The following is a 20,159-nucleotide window of genomic DNA, read 5'->3' on the forward strand; positions in this document are numbered from 1 at the left end:
TATGTAGTCCAGACTGCCCTGGGACTTATGTATACATCTCAGGATGGCCTTGAATTTGTTACAATATTCTTACTTTAGCCTCCCAAGTTCTGGGATTATAGTCATGAATTGCTATGCCTAGCTACCATAACTATTTGTTAAGAATGAAATATACACTACTGTGACTCAGTCTGTCCTATCTATTATGAAAAGGTTCAATATATCCCTATGCCAGGTTATATTGGAATGTGTCTCACTGGTAGAACATTTGCCTAGCATTCATGAGTCCCTGGCTTTATCTTCAATACTGAAAAGTAACTGAATATTTGAAATAGTTGATAATTAAATAAAATCTACGCTATCCTTTTTACCTCTTTCAATGGGGTTTTAAGAGAAAGCCTGTAAGCCTCTCCTCCTTTGCAAAGAAAAACTTGTTATTAAAACAGGTTTATCAGCTGGAAGGCACAGCCTGAGTATCCTGGTGAGGCAGCATTCACCAACAGAATATCGCAGTCTCTCACTCAGCACCCCTTAGATAGACCCAGGCTTCAGAGCCCACAACAGCTCCAGTGACAGAACTGTGGTTCCCAACCTTTTTTAACACAGAAGGAGACGTTCCTTGTAGCGATCTTTTTCTTCGCTTTGGAAAAGCATTTTTTCTTTTTGCCTGTATATTCTTTCCGCAGACAGCTAGCAATGATGACTGGTTTCTGTAAAGAGAGGTGACTACCAATGTACCATTCTCACTTTCCACTGAGAGACTTCTTCGCACCCTTCCACCAGGACTTTACTTGCATAGAATCATGAGTCAAATCACCCCTGCTACAAGCTACTGTTTTCAAGTGAACTCTTCTGAGTCCCTCTGTGGGCATTTGATTTGCAGAGCTGTGTTTGATTTGTACTTTCTATTTTGCAGAGAGCTGGCATGAGGCCACTCATTTGTTAACACACACACACACACACACACACACACACACACACACACACACACACACACACACACAGAGGCACAGATACAGACACAGGCACAGGCACAAGAAAACTCTTTTCTGAATCATTTGTTACTAGCTTAACTTGGATTATAAAACTCATAAAAGCTGGAGTTGGAGAGATGCTCAATGGTTAAAAGCACTTGCTGCTCTTGTAGAGGACCCGAGTTTGGTTTCCTGGCTCATAACTGCCTAAATCTCCAGTTCTAGAGGAATCTGATGCCCTCATTTGGCTTCTAGTATTGGTGGGCATCTATGCAAAATGATGCCCATACATAAAGGAAATTTCATTTACAAAAATGCATAAATTACAAAACAGATCTTTAAAAGAAACTCATTAAAATCTTAAGTTTTCTAATGTTTACCTGTATCGTGCTATGACTCTAAAAAATAAATTAACAAGTTGGCATGTGTTTTCCCTTTGTTTTCATAGACTGTGGCACTACGTACCTACTGACATTGAATAATGAACTGTTAGAGCAAAAGAACCCTGCCCTGGGCCAAGCTTTTAAGAGGATTGGCACTGGAATGTCTCTTGCTTAGCTGGCAGAACTGTGTGAAGAAGGAAGGAAGAATACGCTTGTGCGTCCCACCTCATCTATCTGCTGGGCAGTCACAGCACTCGCTGTCCTCACTCTTTCCATCCGAACATCTTCATCCTCTTCTCCAGGCTCTTCTGGGTTAGGGAAAGCATTACAGCTTCTTGGAGAGATTCTAAAATCCAAACAGTGTGTTAGACTTATCGGTCACTGAAATAGATGAACTGGAAACAGCACAACTTACTGTGTACATGTCAAGTACACTCATTTCTTTCTGTCATTGAGTCAAATGATTCTGCTCCTATTCATTCTTGCTTTTTACATAAATATAGTTCTCTTAGTCAGTGATGACATTTCCCCCCTTTGGCTAGCAAAGCAGCACATCCCCACTGTTATGGATGTTCAGGCAGCTTTCCTTGAAAAAGTGGAGTTGGGGTGTGTTTATGATTCTGTAAGTTTCATAAGAATTAATAACCAGAGCACATGAAATTAGGACTATATCCCAGTTGATCCAGGGTGTCTGATAAGAATCCTAATGTCCCTTAGGTTACTTGATGTGCTACCTCTTAAGGATGTGTCAGTCAGCCCTTCCTGCTGCTGTCAAACAAGATCTTTAATCAACCATAACTTAGTTGACTGATTCTTTCTTCTCTTCCTTGAGTCACCTTAATTACTAAGCTTGGTTGATTTCCCTAAAATATGATGTCATCTGGCGACCCTTATTTTTTTTTTTCATTAGATTTGAGTTTGATTTGTATTTTTGGGAGAAGCTAGGTGTGTGTGTGTGTGTGTGTGTGTGTGTGTGTGTGTGTGTGTGTGTGTTTGGTGATGGTAGGGGTGGGGGTTTGAATAAGAATGGCTTCCATAGGCCCAGATATTTGAATGCTTGGTCACCAGATAGTGAAACTATTTTGGAAAGACTAGGGCCTATAGTCTTGTTGGAGTAGGTGTGTCATTAGAGGTAGGCTTTGAGGTTTCTAAAGCCCATGCCAAGTTCAATCTCCCTCTCTGTCTCTCTGCCTGCTGCCTGTGTATTGGGATGTAAGTGTCTCAGCTAGTGCTCCAGCACCATGCCTGTATGCTTCCTACCATGTTAATCATGTACTAATCCTCTAATCCTTAAGCATCTAATTAGGTGCTTTCTTTTATAAGAGTTGCCTTAGTTATGGTGCCTTTTCAGAGAAACAGAACAGTAAGTATGCAAAACACACTCACATATTGGTTGCTCATTAAGTCATTTTTAATACCTTGCCCATACTTCCCTATTTCAGTAACTTCCAATATCCAGCTTCAATTTTATTTTCTGCTATCCTCCAACACAAGCCTTTAAATTTGTCCCAGCTATTTCCTCAAGTCTGTGGGGAAAAGGGCCCAAATCTCAACTGTTGTCTTACTACTCAGTTGACAGTCTTGGACTATCAACATTTATCTAATTGTATATCTGCCCATTCTTTAAAGCTATCACCTCTTGTACATAAATTATGTGCCACTGAAATTTCCATCTCTCCTCCTTTGTCAGGGTCTTGTGTATGCTAATGTCACTTTTCCTACTAGACTGTAAGATCATGAATTATAAAAATTTTGCCACAAAACACAGGTCCTTAAAAACAATCATAGTTGTCCCACCCTCACTAATTAATTTAGGCATGTTAAAATGTCTAAAGAATGGAGATTAAATGAGATATGAAATCTATTTGAATGCTCTCCACCTGAACACGGGATCCATTCTCAATGATTTCTTCCTGAGGTATCTTTCCAGACATCGCAGAACAAAAAAGAAAAGTATAAAATGGATGTAAGGCTAGGGAGAGAAAGAAAAACAAAATTAGCTGCATCATAAAAGCAACTATTTTCATATCGGAGTTAATTTACTAAGACTGGCCATCTATAAGATGGTGTTTAATGACATGCTCACAAACCTGAATGCAATCTATTTGATATTGTCTAAAGCTGTCAAAGTTAGCTCTTCTGTTATTCAAAAAAAAAGGAATAATATAAACATAGTAATAGTGAGCCAGCGAGAGAGCGCAGTTGGTAAAGGTGCTTGTTGCTAATCCTGATGACCTGAGTTCAGTTCCCAGAACCCACATGGTAGAAGGGGGAAATGACTACCACAAGTTGATCTCTATCTTCCACATGCATACCACAGCATCTTCCTCCCAATAGATAGATAGATAGATAGATAGATAGATAGATAGATGTAAAAAAAATACCAACACAGTGCTTGACATCAAACACTCATGTTAGTGGTTTAGAATTTAAAGGTGTGTGTATATGTGTGTGTGTGTGTGTTACTTTTTATGCCCAAAATTTCCACATAATTTTTAATTTGTTGAAACTCAAAGAAACACAAAAATGAACAAATGTCCTATGGTTGCCCTGTGTTTTGGAGATCTTGTAGCTTTGGGTCTGCGTGTAAGTTCCCTTCAAATGCTCCAACAGATTGCAGAATGCTCCAACAGATTGTAGTAGGGTAGATGTTAGGGCAGGCCAAGTCCTACCCTGGTTCTGGACCTGGGCAGCTGCTCAGTCCTAGTGAGGGCCCAGAATTGATAGTGTAGCAGTAACCAGAGGCCTCAAATCAAACCAATGACTCTTTGCAATGATCAATTGCAAGTAAAGATACATGAACAACGTGGTTTACTGCGTGACTCATTGTGTCACATTGCAGCTTCCATGGTGAGATTTATAATTTTCTCCTTTTTTTCTCTATTACATTTTCTTTTATGAAGGGGGGAATGCAGGAGTGGAGAGTAGATGTGAAGGGATGCGGATATGAATGGGATCAAGACACATGATGTAAAAGACACATAGGATAAATAAAAAAGAAAGTAGAAAAATGTACAAATGGGTCTCCTAATGCAAAAACATTCCAAAGGAAATGCTGTCTTACTATTAGCAATGCCAGAAATACGACTTGAGAGTCTGAGGCTCCTAAGTAATCCACTGAGTCATAAGGAATCTGCAAAATAAGAAGACATGTTCAAGCGAACGCTCCTCTGTTCCTGGTTCATCCTGTTTGCAACGAGCCCATGTAACCTGGGTATTGGGTAGAGTCTGTTTCTGACGGCAGTATGCTGTTCCTGCTCCCCAGTGTTTCCATGAACTTGAGCTTGTCCACAGGCCAAGCGGCAGGATACTGTCCTGTGCAACACTGGGAGCGAGCAAGACTGTGGGCAGTGCTGACGGCACCCACTAAAGACACTGGCAAGTCTTTCTGAAGCAGAGCCTCTCCCCGACTTCACTTGCCTTTCTGTCTCCTTTTCTCTGCCACTCTGGAGGCCCTGGAGTCATACTGTTTTCATTTCCTGACATTCATCTTAGAAGGTAATCGTGACTACCCTCCAAACCAGGCTCACTTTTCACATGGAGTTTCACATGTACCACATTTGGGTACACTATCCCATTCAATCTCGATAAAGGACATCTCATTTCATCATGAGTAAATGGTCATGGGCCAATTTCATTTCGTGAGCTGTACTCATCAAGAGACCTTCCCGAATAGCTTTAACTCTCAGTCTTCCTTAAAAAGGAAGTTCTGTTCCCACAGCTCTGCCAATCCTACTGATTCTCACTCCCAGGATATATATATATATATATATATATATATATATATATATATATATATATATATATTCTGGTATCAAAGTGTTAATTCTGCCTTGAACTTGTCACACACAGTTAATGACTGCAATTCTTATTTCCCCCAAGAAAGCAGCCATTCGAAAGAGAGACATCTCATTTTCCAAAAGAGAAGCAGCCTATTCTCTCTCTTCACACACTCTGTTATCTTAATGGATCCCGTGTGATGGACAGCAGCCTTTCCACTTGGACAACACATGCTGGTGCTTTTCACTCAGCTTTTCCGAGTTTACTCCTCTGGATAATGCTCTTCTCTCTGACTATGGGGAATTTGCTATTTCCCATCAGCGCACTACAACACTCTTTAGGAAAACTAAATTAGCAACGCCGACCACCTTACTGATTCCCGGCTCTCCCACTTCTGCGCTCTCGACATAAAACGCTTTGGCATGCTTGCATTGCAATAGGCACTGCCAGCGTCTGTTCGCATCGAATTCTCTATTAAACTCACTGAGTAAAGCCGATGCTTTCGTCAAAACGGACACTGTTAAGATCACCAGTCCTTAGATGGTGTGGTCTTTTCTCACCCTTCTGGACTGTTCAGGGTTAGTTAGTGGCTTAAGTGATTTTTACTTACAGAAACACTGTTATTTCACCCCTGGAAACTGACAAGTAACTGTGGAGGCAGAGCTTGGGTGAACGGATGTGACAGTCTGATGTCAGCCATTTCTCTGGCTCCTGTTCTCACTGATTTGCCGACTCTTCCTCTCTCCAAAGCTCTGAAGTTTAAGTTCAAAGACAAGTTCTGGCTCTCTTTTTATTTCAACCTCTATTTGCTGTGTAAGTTACATCACTCAGTTGTACTGACTTTTACCAGCACTCATAAACTGATGAGTCTCAGGTATCTGCTGTGTTCTCGGTATCTTCCCATAGGTCAAACTCTCCAGTTCAGCCATTACATACACCAGGCTGGTGCATGTTTCTTTTCAGTTATACATCCTAACCTTAACAGAAGAGGGGCCTCTCTTCTGACTCACAGTAGCGTTCCCAGGAATGAAGGCTATGAAATGCTACTAATCTGGGGCTCCCTTTAACCTACGTGAACAAGGGCAGGACTTTCTACTTAAACTGAACCTGGCTGAGCCCTTTGCTTAGTGTTGCAGAGAAATCCCTTTCTGAAAAATCACAGCTTCAAACATAGCCAAGACTGGCTTTACTTGTTTTTCTAATATTCAATGCTTTCTGTGGTGGCTCTACCCTTGATGATGGAAGGAGAAGGGTGAAATTACTTACCTCAGAAAAGATTAATAGAGAGCCAATGAGTGTGAAGGGGGGTATTAAAACGGTGCAGAATAGGAGCCCTAGAAACCCATACTCATTTATGTCAGTAGCAACTAAGGAGAAGATGGTGACCTGAAATGAAAGCACAGCATGGTGTCACTAAAGCACAATGACATTTTTTCTTTTATATAAAGAGAACAGAAACTCAGCTCATCAATGTCCCCATTATAGATTCCCATTCATGCAATATAGCATTGGCATCATACTTCTTTAGCATCACAAACTACGCCATAATTTTACTGGAAGGCAATGCTTTTCAAACACGATGCGTGTAAAAATCAGATTTTGATGATGGCATTCTTTGGTCATTCATTTCTATACATCTTTTTTTCTTTCACTTCAACCTAAGTCTTGGATATCTTTCTGAGTCTAAGGATACTGACTGCTAATTTTCATAGATAAATATTTCCTTGATTGAATGTGTAATAATTTATAGTTTTGTCTTCAGATTTTTGTTGTTTAATTTTTCTGGTCATATTAATTGTGGTATACCTTAATATTTTCCATACTGATGCTTTCAGTGGTGGGGATTAAAATCTTTCTATTATATTTTCATTTATTTTATTATTTTGTGTGTACAGGATTTTATTTCGACTTGTGTGTATGTCTATATACTATATGAATGCCTGGATTCTGAGGAGGTCAAAAGAGGATGTTGGATTCCCTGGAACTTAAGCTATAGAGAGTTGTGAGCCACCATGTAAGTGCTGGGAATTAAACTCTGGTCCTCTGGAAGAGAAGCCAGTGCTCTTAACTACTCAGCCATCTGTCCACCTCCTTCAAATTAAAATCACCATTATGCATTTATAAGTCAACAGCTGTCAAAAATACTTTCAAAAACTTTGTGACATTTTGTTCTTTTAAAAGCCATGATTGGAATGTATATTATGGATATATCTATTGATGGTATTGTACAGCAATGGAAAGAAATGAATGGCTGTGGAGTAGATATCTCTAACTCTTGGATTTCTCAAGCTCTCTCTGTAGACAGACTCCCACACTGTTTATATAGACCTATGATAATCTTAGAGCAATTAAAAATTTCTGAATCAAATTATTAATTTGCCATTCTGCTTAGTACAACAATAAAATATACACTCCTTGGGGCTGGGGAGGCTCAGAATTTAAGAGCTCTTGATGCTCTTCAAGAGGACCCAGATCCATTTCTCAGTGCATACATGGTGTCTTACTATCATCCCTAACTCCAGTTCCAAGGAATCTGATGTCCTCTTCTGAACTCCATGGGCACCAGACACATATGTGGTACACATACATGTAAGCAGGCAAAGTAGTCATACACATAATAGAATATAAATAAGTCTACAGCAAATTTTAAGTAAAATAAAATATATGATCTTAGACTTTTCAAGAAATAGTTAAAAATAAAATAAGATGCATCATATGCATACTTACAATCAAGAAGAAAAATGACCAAATGCCACTATTTTTTCTACCATTGCGGAAAATGAAAGAAATTATATATGTCAAGAAAACAAGAGATGATGCATATCCAATACTACACAGGATCTGAAAACAGAAACAATCAGGTTACATAGGTGACTACTACTTAGGAAAATATTCGTACACAACCCTCAATTCTTCAAAATAATAGCATAGGCAATTTGAGGTTCTTTGGTTCAATAATAATAATAAAACTGGTGGTGGAGGCTAGGTGGGAAGAAAGGGAATAAAAGGCCCCCTGCTGCCATCTCCTTCCAGGCATCATTTGAGACATGAGTACCAACACATCTGCTTCATTTCAAAAGAATGGTCTGACTGATGGTTGCTAATATCTGGTAGATAAGGTCTTTAAAAATGTAAAGGTAGACAAATTTTAAGTGCTAAAATGGAAAGAAAAATTCTAAACTGCTTGCAACAAATTTTCAAGTACTGATTTCCCAAGGCTTGATAAAAATAAAACAGCACTGAGCACCTTCTGTTTGTAGCAAATGAAGATTAACACTGTGATCCACAACTGGCCAACGCACAGAGTATACGAGACTGCAGCATGCCGAGTCCCAAATGGAACATAAACACCACACACCTCTCCCCACCATCCTGCAAGGCCCAGACATCATTGCAGAAGGGGCGGAATGAGTGTAAGAGCCCGAGGTGGTAAATGACAAAAGGAACCATCTGGACACAGCTGACCCTATGAACTCACTCACAGCAGTTTCGGTAGCATGCACAAGACTCTGCAGGCCCGAGCCAGACCAAATCCCAGGATAGAGACAGGAGTTAGGCATACAATTCTACTCTAAGCCATAGAGCTACTGGCAATTACTAGCTCCGGAGAGAGGGTAAGAGTGTAGACCCTGGTCAACTACATAATCTCCGGTGGAAGACCACACACCTGTGAAAACATTTGGGCAGCACAAAGTTGGTCTTGAAAGGTATATTTTAAGGATACAAGGTATAAAACCAGAGTAGGAGCCCTGTTGGCTTCACTTCAAAACAGGAGCCATATTGTTAAGTACCCATACTCTACTAGAATGCTGTTTCTAGGGAAGAAGACTATATTGGGGGGTGGAGACAGGGACTGGCAGGAGAGGAGAGAGGGAAAACCGCCACTAGGGTATAAAGTTAATTAATTGATTGATTGATTGATTGATTAATGTGTGAGTAGGGGGGCAGAATAAGTTTCTGTTTTCTAAACCTGATGAACCTTGCAAACCATGTCTTTGGACCAACGCTGAACTTGATGCATCTCATGATGCACAACTGTCTCTTGCCTTGTCAACTATGTTTTCAGGATACCTTGATCTATACCCATGACTAACAGCCCTGTGATATATGACTCCCCACCTACATGATGTATATTCTTGCTTTTATTTTCCAAGACAGGGTATCTATGTATTGCTTTGGAGCCTGTCCTAGAATTCACTCTGTAGACCAGGCTGGTCTCAAACTCACAGAGGCAGGTCTACCTGCCTCTGCCTTTGGGGTGCTGGGATTAAAAATGTGCACCACCAATGCCCTGCGAATATTCTTCCTTTCATTCTTGTTTTTTGCTGTAGTTTTCCTAACAGTCTATTATCTTGCTCCTGTAAACACAATAGAGAACAGCTATTTTCTATTAACCTTATGGCTTTTCCCTATAAAAGGGACCTCAAAAAGCCAGTTCACAGCTGCTCTCTAAAATTCTGACTTAGGTGAGACATCCGGCTGGCCAGTCCTGGGTGTGCCTTTAAAATAAAGTTTGTTTTATTTGGCCAATTGTGAAACTGGGTTTTCTCCTCACATATGTGAGATTAACAAAGGTTGGGTGGGTGAACAGGGGAAGTGTTGGGAGGCAGGGTGTACATATGATCAAAACATGTATGAAATGCTCAAAAACTATCTTAAAGTAGAATAAAAACAATAAAACATGGCTGGCCTTTCAGTAGGATATAACAGTTCTCAGGATATTTGGAACTAACACGAGGTTCATGACCAGGACTTTAAAGTATCCCAACAACAACAACATTAAAGGGCAAACTGACAGTATAGGTAGGTGCCCATCAAGTCACTCTTCATCCAAAGCTAATACAACAAGAAGATAAGCTAATAACAAGTGCAGTTAGTTACTATCTCTTCTTCTCCTTGACATATCCCAAGGCCCCAGGCCCCCAGCACAACGGCCCACTCACCACAGGGCTAAGTCAAATAATATTAATGTGCAATAGCCCCCCCGCTCTGTTGATCCAAAAGTGTGGGGCACTGCTTTTGAGCTGGTGTTGTAAAGCCTATTACCCTGGAAAAGGACAGGGTTTGCATTCACCCTGTCAGTGAAAACGCCTACCTCATTCTGTGTCTCTTCACAGCATTCTCACTTTGCCCCAGAGGCCTCTCTTTACTGATTAAAGTTTATCTATCTCATTGTTTCAGCTCCCTTCTATTGGCCATTACTAATAGTTTCAGCTTACATGGCCTGGGGTTTTTCTTGTTTGGACCTCAACAAATTATTCTCAAGTTCCTTTCTGGGTAAGTTTTAAATTCTTTTATCAATGGGACCCAGGGAGACCCTGTAAAGAGGACTCTGTGACCCTAGTGACAACATTCATGGGAGAAGAGGGTCTAATGAAACTTTATTCCAAAACGTAAGGGTTTATAAATCTTTACCACTTACCTGAATTAACAGGTTTTCAATTATAAATACGATCTCCTCCTGGCTGAAAACACAGTCCATTATTTGCATGAGAAGGAGAATCAGAAAGTATAGGGGGATGTCCACCAGAGCCTGTCCACACCAGTAAGCAGAAGGGTATAGGCCTGAGACCCACAGCTGGGAAAGAACTTTTTTCTGATAAAACAAACAACAAACAAACAAGCAAACAAATAAAAAAACTGGAAAGATCATCATAAAATTCTGAAAAGCTGAGACTAGGGAAACTGTAAATACATAGTTACAGCAACTATTTTTACTATATCCTTTATAGCTTTTACTTTTGTTTGGCAAACGACAGTATCACCTGCTACAGCAATACTCTAGAGGAACTGATAATATTTCAAAATGAGACAAATAGATTGATCCAATTCTCCATGAGGCTGTTAATCTAGGACTTGATTGTTTTTTAATACTGTCAATGATATTGATGTTAATAATAGAGGTTTATCAAACACTTTTCCTGTTTTTTCTTTTGATAAAGAAGGATAAATGTTGGGTATTTCTCTTTGACTGGCACCTATCAGATTCTGTCCTTGACTGCTTTGACCAGGGACAGTAACTCTAGTTCCAGGGAATCTGACATGCTTTACTAACCTCTGTAGGCACTCCATGCATGTGGTATATAACTTACATGCAGACAAACACTCTTACACTTAAAATAAGTCTTAAGGAATAGGAGAATGAAAACTGACCCATTATTCATGGAGATAAGAAATGATAGATTACGCAGAATTTAGAGGAAAAAGTATTCCTATTTTAATGCAGTTCATTCCTAGGGAGAAGAAACCGTTAACAAATGAGAAAAGTCCTATGATCATAAGTGCCATTTATATATTTCTTAAATGAGTTCACATGGCAGTGATGGGGATCTTTTCAGACTTATTAAACAGGGGAGAGGCTTGGTCTGAAATTACCTTTGTGCTGAGAAATGAGTAACAAGAAGTCATCTGCACAAAGAACAGATGAAGGAGGGGACAAAAAGGTTCAAAGAATGACCAAGTGATATTTGACTTTGTTAAGTGTGAAAGCCATGTTAAAAAAAAATGGGCTGAGCAAGGGGGCATTTACAATAAAGAAAGAGGAGAACTGGACAAATCATGTAAAAAATTTAATACAATAACTGCATGGAGAAGTTAACCAGATACTGTAATTTGAACTTCTCAATGCTCATTCTGGTTGGGTGAAAGGAATTCACTGGAAGTAAATACCAACAGATATCTACAGCAGTGGTCCAGGCAGGAACAGTGATGATACAGACTAGGATGTAAACAGTGACAGTAAGAAATTGATGGATTTGACTAATAGGAACACAATGTAAAGGAATTACTGATGAAGTAAACAAAGAATAAGGAAAGAAACAAAGTCCAGAATTTTACACCAGAGCAAATGTAGACAATAATAGGACTTATTGAGGTAAAAAGAGTTAGAGGTGACAGATCTACTCAGGAAAAGTTTTTCTTTTTGTTCACTTTTGAAACATCTACTTCTCGTCTCTGTGGAAATATCAGGTGGTTTGTAGTGTACGTGGAACATTGATAATCTGACAGTAATGAAAATGGGCCCTCACATTAAACTCGACTGTAGAGGATGAAAGGCCTTGTGCACACAGCTAAGCTTTGGAGAAGCCTGGGAAGTTAAACACACAGCTCAATGGAGGGAAATATGCAGCTGCTCTTCTTGGAATGCCAGGAATGATGTCGTTTTACAGCCTGATGGTCCTTTTTTCTATTTGATGAGGCAGACTCTGCCTTATCTCCCAGAATTTGTTTTTACTTATCCAAGACCTTTCCCCCCAAACTTTGCACACTGCTTTTAGAACATAAATCACACTCTTAAGAATGATGTCACATGTGCTATACAACAGCCTAAGTAACTTCTATGATAATTTAGAGATAGGTCAACACAGTGTCCATTCTTAAGATAGAAGCCAGATGTACTTGGTAAGGAATCTCATTGTAAACATGTCTTAAGTTGTATACTTGTGAGTGGATTGTTATCTGAATACTTTTCTTTTTTCCCAAAAATTGTGCTGTGCCTAACTATGGCTAAAGTAAAAATATCTTGGCCAGACTCTAGAAGTCCTGGTCCACTTCCAGTTACAATAAAATCGGGCCGAGCCAAATTTCATTTTTATCTCTTTGTGGATCCTTTCCCCCTGCCTGCTGTAAATCCTGCAGGGGAATCACCACACTTTATATATTCAGATATCCAACGCACTAAGTATCACTTCACTGGATCCTAATGGGACCCACTGTAACTCAGACGTAACCACCACACAATTCACCAGAGACAAACTAAGACATGTTTGTGATTACATAACTTTTAAATTTTATTCAGCCTGAAAATTGAAGAGTTAAGAGCAGAATAAACTAAAGTTTACTCCTGACTATAAAAGCATCTCCTGAGCACTCATGTGGACAAAAGAAGCACCTGGTGCTATGGCAACAGCATTGGTAAGGGAAAGGGGGTCTTCACAGGCAATGCGAGTACCGGGGAGCCTCAATGACTGGCAGAGGCTTTCTGAATTTTATACGAAAGCATCACAAATTTAATTTTAAAGGGGATTTTTTTTCAACAATAATAAAAATACTGCAGTGATTAGATCTGGACTATTTAAATAATTTCATTACCAAGTGAGGGTGTAACTATGTCTGTTGGTTGGTGTCTATTAATGAGACTAAGAGACACATACTTAAAAGTTGTCTTTACTACTAGTTGGTGGTATTTTCCTGTCTAAGAAAAATGTATCTTATTCATATTTTGACAACCTATTATTGAAATGATTGATTATACATTACAGCCAACACCTACATTAGATTCACTATCTGCTTACAAATCTATGTTCATAAGATCCAAAGGAAATTTTCCTGGGCACGAAAGGTATTTGAAGTCTTTAATGCTCCTTACTTTGTAGTCACTGATGCTGCTCATTGCGATGTAAGGAGTGAGACTGGCAGCCAATGGTATCCAGAAGAATGCATTGCTCATGTATCCATGTTCATAAAACATATGCTCCTAAAATGATACAGACATAGTGAGCAGAAAGAAACTAGGCCTCTTATTTGTTTATACTCTCTTCACCGCATTAACTGAATAAAGGAGCTGACTTGGCAAAGCCCTTCCCAAGGTCCTGTTTGTAGCATAAAGATTACACCATTTCACGCATCAATAGCATGGATATCTGTATTTATATTTAACTATATCTCTTTCTACACACACACACACACACACACACAAAACCTATTAAAAAATATATATTCTTACACCACCAATGGAGAAGATATTTTCATATTCTTAGAAATGTGCCAAAGCAGTTCAGTTCAACATTTACCAAGAGTCTTTCTTCTGCTTCCAGATAATGCAAAAGTGTCAAATTTAAATGTTTTCATAAACATGTCAGATAGAAAGCAATAAGTACAAAATTGTTAGAAAATAATTCATTGAAAGCCTCCTCCCTGAGGACAAGCTTTCATGGTACCATCAGGTTTCATTGGAACTTACAAAGAAGCAGGGATTGGGGAGACCAATAGTCTTACCCAGCTATGAGGCTTATGAACTAAAACAATGACCAGCATGGAGCAATATCCCTAAGGGTGAAATATTGCCACTCTTATCTTGTTGGTAATCCACAGCCATCTAATTGGAGTTAAAGCCCTGCTTGACAAAAGGGAAATCTTGCTGACTACTCAGGGCTAGTAAAGTCATGGATCTTGAAGGAGAATCGACAGTCACCACTTTCTTAACACAGCAGAATTACCGACCATGTTCTAAATTTAACCATGTATAAATTCAAGGTCACCTGAGCTAGTAGCTAGCAATCTTACGTAGTTAAGACATCATACTTATATCATGAACGTATTGAGACAAAGTCCCATGATACACCCTGAACTGACATCAAAGGAGTGAGCCCTCTGTATTTACCTTCTGAGTGCCAGGATTAAATGCTTGTGGCACCATGCCCAACAAGACACTTAAAAAAACAACAACAAACAACCCTGTAGCTGTCTCAGAAGGAAAAAGAAAGCAGGTGTTTAGGCATGAGCCACTCTTCCTTTTCTAACCCAACAGGCCAGACTTGTGTGAAGTAAACGAAGGAGCAACACACAGTCCCATCTCTTCCCCACTCACACACTGCAAGTTAACACTGCAGCATGGTGTCTGTTTTTCTTTTATTGACCAGATTCTTTCCGCATACAATGTATCTTGATTATAATTTCCTCTCCCTCTACTCCCCAACCCCCACCCCATCCTCTGGATCCACTCCCTTTCTGTCTCTCATTAGGAAAGAACAGGATTCTAAAAGATAGCAATCAAGCATGGAAAGATAAAATATAATGAGATGAAGCAAAAACTACCATATCAAAGTTTTACAAGGTAAGCCAAGAGGGGAGAGTCCCAAGGACAGGCATATCCTTAATAACAAATGTGATTTTAAGAACAATAGAATATGCTCAAAGTGAGATCAACAACTAACTTATCCATGGAGCCCTCGTCTAGTACCTGTTGGAAACAGAAGCAAACACCCATACCTAAACATTGAGTCGAATTAGAATCCAGATGCAGATAGAGAGGACAAGACCAGGTTGCAGAAACACATAGAGACAGCTGACCTGAACAAGGAGGTGCTAATGGGCCCCCAGACTGATAGCTGGGAATCCAGCATGGGACTGACTCAGACACCCCCTGAATATGAGTCTCAGCCAGAAGGACTGAGCAGTCTAAGTGATCTCAGACAGTGGAATCAGGATGTATCTTTGGTGCACAAAAGGACCTTGTGGACACATCCCCCATGGAGGGTTACTGCCTCAACCTAGAGACAGGAGAGAAGTCCTAGTCCCTACTTCAAATGACCTGACAGATCTACATGCCCCTACATGTGGAATTGTGGAGGGGGGATGGGAGGGGAGGGTGCTCAGGGTGCATGTGAGGGGGCAGAGAAGGTAAAAGGGAGGGAGGGAGGGAAGATGGCAGGAAGAGGGAACTGGGATTGACATGTAAAATAAAAAAAAATATGCTCATAGTATCTTCTAAGGCAAAAGAAATTCAAGATAGCAAAGTAAAATGGATGGTCCAACTATGATCCTTTCCCCAATCTAGTTAGAGGATGTAAGCATGAATGGACAACATATTTTAACTAAAAGAAAAGAAAGGTGGTATTTGATATCAATGAGGATATCAAACAATGGGATATTGTTCATAAATGTGGTGTGTGTGTGTGTGTGTGTGTGTGTGTGTGTGTGTGTGTGTGTAGGGAACAACTTTCAAGAGTAAGTTTCTTCCTTCTGCCATGTGGGTCCCAGGGGGTTGAAAGCAGGACATCATACTTGATTATAATTTACCAAGCATCTTTACCAACTGAGCCATCTCATCAACCACAATGATTCTTTCCTTTAACAAATGTATACAGTAAAATATTCATAGATAAAATGATATGATCTTAAATTTAATTCAGCTACTCTTAAAAGTATGCATTTATAGCAAATGAAGTTGGCTTATAAATGTGGAAGGTTACTGCATTCTCTATTAATGTGCTTGAAATGTTATATAATAATTACCTTTAAAATAATCAAGAACTATTCCCATGTTCCCACCTATAATCACCCTAATCTAGTCATTCTATACTGAAAGTTTCTTTTAATGCATCTCCAAGTAAAATAGTATTAACAGTAATAATGACCAGAAATGTAATTTATTTTGTTAATTAGTGTCTTAAAGACTACAAAAAATCAGTTATTTTAAGAAGGATACATACTCGGACACTAAAAACTTCTACTATCAACTATGCCCCACTATCAAGGGCTGCAGAAGGTTCCATACCAACATTTTTCCAAGTAATTGTACTTCTTGCTGTCTCATTGCTCCCCAAACCATACTGTTTATACTGTTCATATTCACAGCAAAGCTGTGCAGTAATATATGTTGTTATTTATATATAAAATATAAGATCATTACGTTAATAAACACTGATATGGTGTTATTTCCTGCATTACAAGGACTTTCTTGAAAACATCTGGGTCTTCATATACTTACTTCAAAAAATGTGCTTCTGTCAGTCTGAATGCGTTCTGAAGAATTAAAGATTCCAAGCAGCCCGTTGCTAATAATATCCATGAGGACTGGAAAGCAGTTTAGTCTTTTGGTATTACATGCTATTGAAAATCTGAGATCCTAAAATATAATATATATTTCATAATTCTCAGAAAGCAATTGTAAAACTTAATGGCATGTTATGTTAGAAAATAAATAGTAAGATAATGGTATAATAGCAACATTCCCACTGCCTACATTATTTAATTCCCAATATACTTAAAGGAAATTAGGACTTTGTTATGGATTTTTACACCACTATCCCCAAATGTCAGCAGCATGAGTATTTGTGCCCAGAATCTTACAAAATCAAATAAAATGATTTTTAGTAGCAATAGTGGTATAAAAGTTTTGGGATTACCAACCACTCTGGTTGGATTTAAAGCCCACCCAATGAGATGGACCTCTGACCTGGTACTGCTATCAGGAAGAAGAATCTTTGGGTAGATAAGTAACTGGCCCTAGAAAGGAACCTACTACTATTATTCTCCTAAATCAGAGGTTCTCAAGCTGTAGGTCATGACCCATTGGGGGTTGCATATCAGATATTCTGCATAGCAAATATGTATACTACAATTCATAACAGTAGCAAAATTAGTTATGAAACAGTAACAAAATATTTTTGATTTTATTAAAGGGTCATGCATTAGGAAATGCTAAAAGAACATAGCATTTAACAGACTCCAGACAATTTATTGCTATACCCATAAATTAGTGCATCACTCAACCCTCACTGGGGAAGTTTCTTGAAGTTGGTGGCAATGAACAGAGACATGGAAGTGGTCAGTAAGAATAAGAGAGTAGGAGACTGTGGAGCTCTCAGCTCTAAATGAGATGTCTTTATTAGATACACTTCCTCAAGGACTGGGGAATCTTCAAAAAAGAGGGGGAAGAAGACTTTAGGAGCCAGAGGGAAAGGATTTCTATAAGGAAGGGGTGTTTTCTGAGTACAACAGGTCAGTTACACATATGAACTCACAGTTGTTGTGACAGCATACACAAGATCTGTGCAAACTCAAGCCAGAAGAAATTTCAGCATGATGTAGGAGAGGTGGGCACAAAGTTCCACTCCTAGTTAAAGAGCTATTGGCATTTGATCATTTGGGGGATAGAAAAAAAATGGTTTTCTTTATGGGTGTGATGCCTAGTAAGTCAGTCATACTCTAAGGCAGGTCTATAACCAGGAGTAGTTGGGCAATTCAAACTCAACCTGATGGATAGTAGACAGACAGACCGACAGATACATAGATAGGTGATAGATAGATAGACAGATAGATAGATGAAATTCTCCAAGAATTAATTAAAATGTTTTTTAAAAACTCCTTCAAGATCCAGGTAAGTAATATAAATGAGTGAGCAGTATGGAGATGCAGCCGACTGATGATTCAAGGCTAAATCTAAACTGAGCAGTTATTCTTAGCTCCACTGAGAATACAATTTAATATAATAATGAGGCAGAATTTAATTGATAGAATTTAAAAATTATTGTTAAATCGTTATTAGTTATATTGGAGATAGTAAGCAAATAATTACAGCTCAGCTTCTCCTATATGGGAAATGTCTTGTTCGTATCAAGTTATTTTGAGTTATTCAAATCATACCTCCACAATCTGCTTTTGGAGACACACAGCCATCAGAGTCTAACATACCTTTTCATCACCCAACACAGTGATAGCGCCATTGTATAGTGCCTCTTCTATGCCATTTCTGGTCCCCAGGGCATCCATGTCTAATGCTATGTTCTGCTGTCTCAGTGAGTGTACAAACTTATCAATGCTTGAACCTACCATGAAGGCCAAATCAAAGGAAGCAAAGATGAGTTGGTTAGTATAAAAAGCAACAAAAAATTAAGTGACATTACACAAAGCATGTCATATATCCTTAGAAGGCAGAGTTAGAGTTGATTACAAAAATCCATTATGTTAATTGTACATATAATAGAGATCCTCTATATACAGCCTAAAATTTTTTAATATTTCTAGTATTGTGTAATGTCTAGGAGTATAACTCAGTAGTAAAGCACTTCCTAGAATGCATGAGACTATGGTTCAATGCCCACTACCATGAATTAACAATAAAAACAAAACCACAATTAGCCAACCAGCAGTGTGATCTTTGATGCTATGAGTTTTGATCTTAGGAATCTTGAGTATTTTGTTCACAGAGCCTAGCAATATAGGGGATTACAAAATGATATAGTAAGATCTCAAAGTCCAGTAAACAATTTGCCTTTTTTTAAGCCTCTTTGGTTGTTTTGTCAAAAGCCTTAGAGTTCAAGTAAACAAAACAAAACAAAACCAAAAAAAAAAAAAAAAAAAAAAAAACTTCTAAAACTACATTGTGGGTTTTATTCTTTAATTAATTTCTGTCTGGCCTTATAAATGTTTTTGATACACAGAAGCCATCCTTTTCCTCATGTTTCCAGGCAATCTCCCACCCAAAAAAATGTGTGTGGATGTTACAATTTACCTGTTTTATTAATGACCAGTAAGTGGGTCAGAGGATCCTGTGGTGGCTGTCCTGGTGAAAGGAAATACATACTTGGAGACAGTCCCCATGAGTAACTTTCGTGGTATAACTCATAGAACAGATGTTCCAAAAGTTGGGGAAGAAAGCTAATACCAAAAAGCAATAACCTATGAGGAAGAAAATAAATATTAAGTAGCAAGAATTAATGATCAACAGCAACTTTTGTGGGGCCCCAGGGCATAGGGAACATTAAAATCCTGCTGCTTCCTCCTTTCTAGAATAAAATGGCATAGCTTTGGTCTTTTACTGATGACCTATTCTTTCTTTTAACATTTTCTTTTGCCTTTCCATTATGTTTGATTTGCTCTAGACAGGGTTTTGTATAGTCCAGGAGGGCCTTGAATTTATGTAACCAAGAATGACCTAGAACTTCTCATCCTCCTGCTTCGAATTCCTGAGTGCTGAGATTGCAGGCATATGAAAATCTCACGTGAGAACTGATATTCTAAAATTACTGGAAGAAAAAGTAGTGGGGACAAATGTCCAGCACTGTCAACTTGTCTAACAACTCAGATCTGGGGAGATAGAAAGCCCACATGGGAAGAAAGCATATTCCTGATGGTTAACTAAACTGGCTTAGCAGAAAACTGCCTTCTAAATTACTGCTTATACCTGGAAGCAAAAGCAGCTCTCAGCCTAATCGGAGAAGCCCCTCCTTATGACGAGCAATGGTGAATGCAGAGACTCCTGGCTGCCTAAGATGCAGAACTGGCCCAGCCCCAAACAAGTCACTAAGAGCACCCCCTCTAACACTCAGGGAGCATTGCAGAGGGAGTGGGAATTATGTAGAGAGCCAGGAGATAGAGCGAGAGTGTATGAAACTTCAATTACTGGGGTATGTCCCTAAGTGGAACTGTGGGAATTCAGACACTTGGGGCACCCTGGTCTTGGATAGGAACCTACCTGGCTATGAAACAGAGCAGATTTCCTCTTTATAAGTGCATCGTCTTTGGTATTCCATTACAG

General features: G+C 39.0%; 1 protein-coding gene across 1 annotated transcript in view; it reads right to left on the bottom strand.

The window, feature by feature from the left end:
- The window catches only part of Abca9 (ATP binding cassette subfamily A member 9), a 60,229-nt gene that overhangs the window by 11,222 nt on the left and 28,848 nt on the right, over window positions 1–20,159 (bottom strand). Inside the window, exons 20-30 of the mRNA XM_051179686.1 lie at window positions 19,134–19,300; window positions 18,314–18,447; window positions 16,608–16,745; window positions 13,485–13,592; window positions 10,539–10,712; window positions 7,844–7,957; window positions 6,383–6,502; window positions 4,401–4,469; window positions 3,217–3,308; window positions 1,562–1,682; window positions 572–689 (exon numbers count right to left, since the gene is read on the bottom strand). Of these exons, the coding sequence (XP_051035643.1) occupies window positions 572–689; window positions 1,562–1,682; window positions 3,217–3,308; window positions 4,401–4,469; window positions 6,383–6,502; window positions 7,844–7,957; window positions 10,539–10,712; window positions 13,485–13,592; window positions 16,608–16,745; window positions 18,314–18,447; window positions 19,134–19,300 (1,355 nt within the window). The remainder of the gene's footprint in view (window positions 1–571; window positions 690–1,561; window positions 1,683–3,216; window positions 3,309–4,400; window positions 4,470–6,382; window positions 6,503–7,843; window positions 7,958–10,538; window positions 10,713–13,484; window positions 13,593–16,607; window positions 16,746–18,313; window positions 18,448–19,133; window positions 19,301–20,159) is intronic.

The sequence above is a fragment of the Phodopus roborovskii genome, unplaced genomic scaffold (genome assembly GCF_943737965.1).
Source record: "Phodopus roborovskii unplaced genomic scaffold, PHOROB, whole genome shotgun sequence".
In the NCBI taxonomy this organism is placed as follows: Eukaryota; Metazoa; Chordata; class Mammalia; order Rodentia; family Cricetidae; genus Phodopus; species Phodopus roborovskii.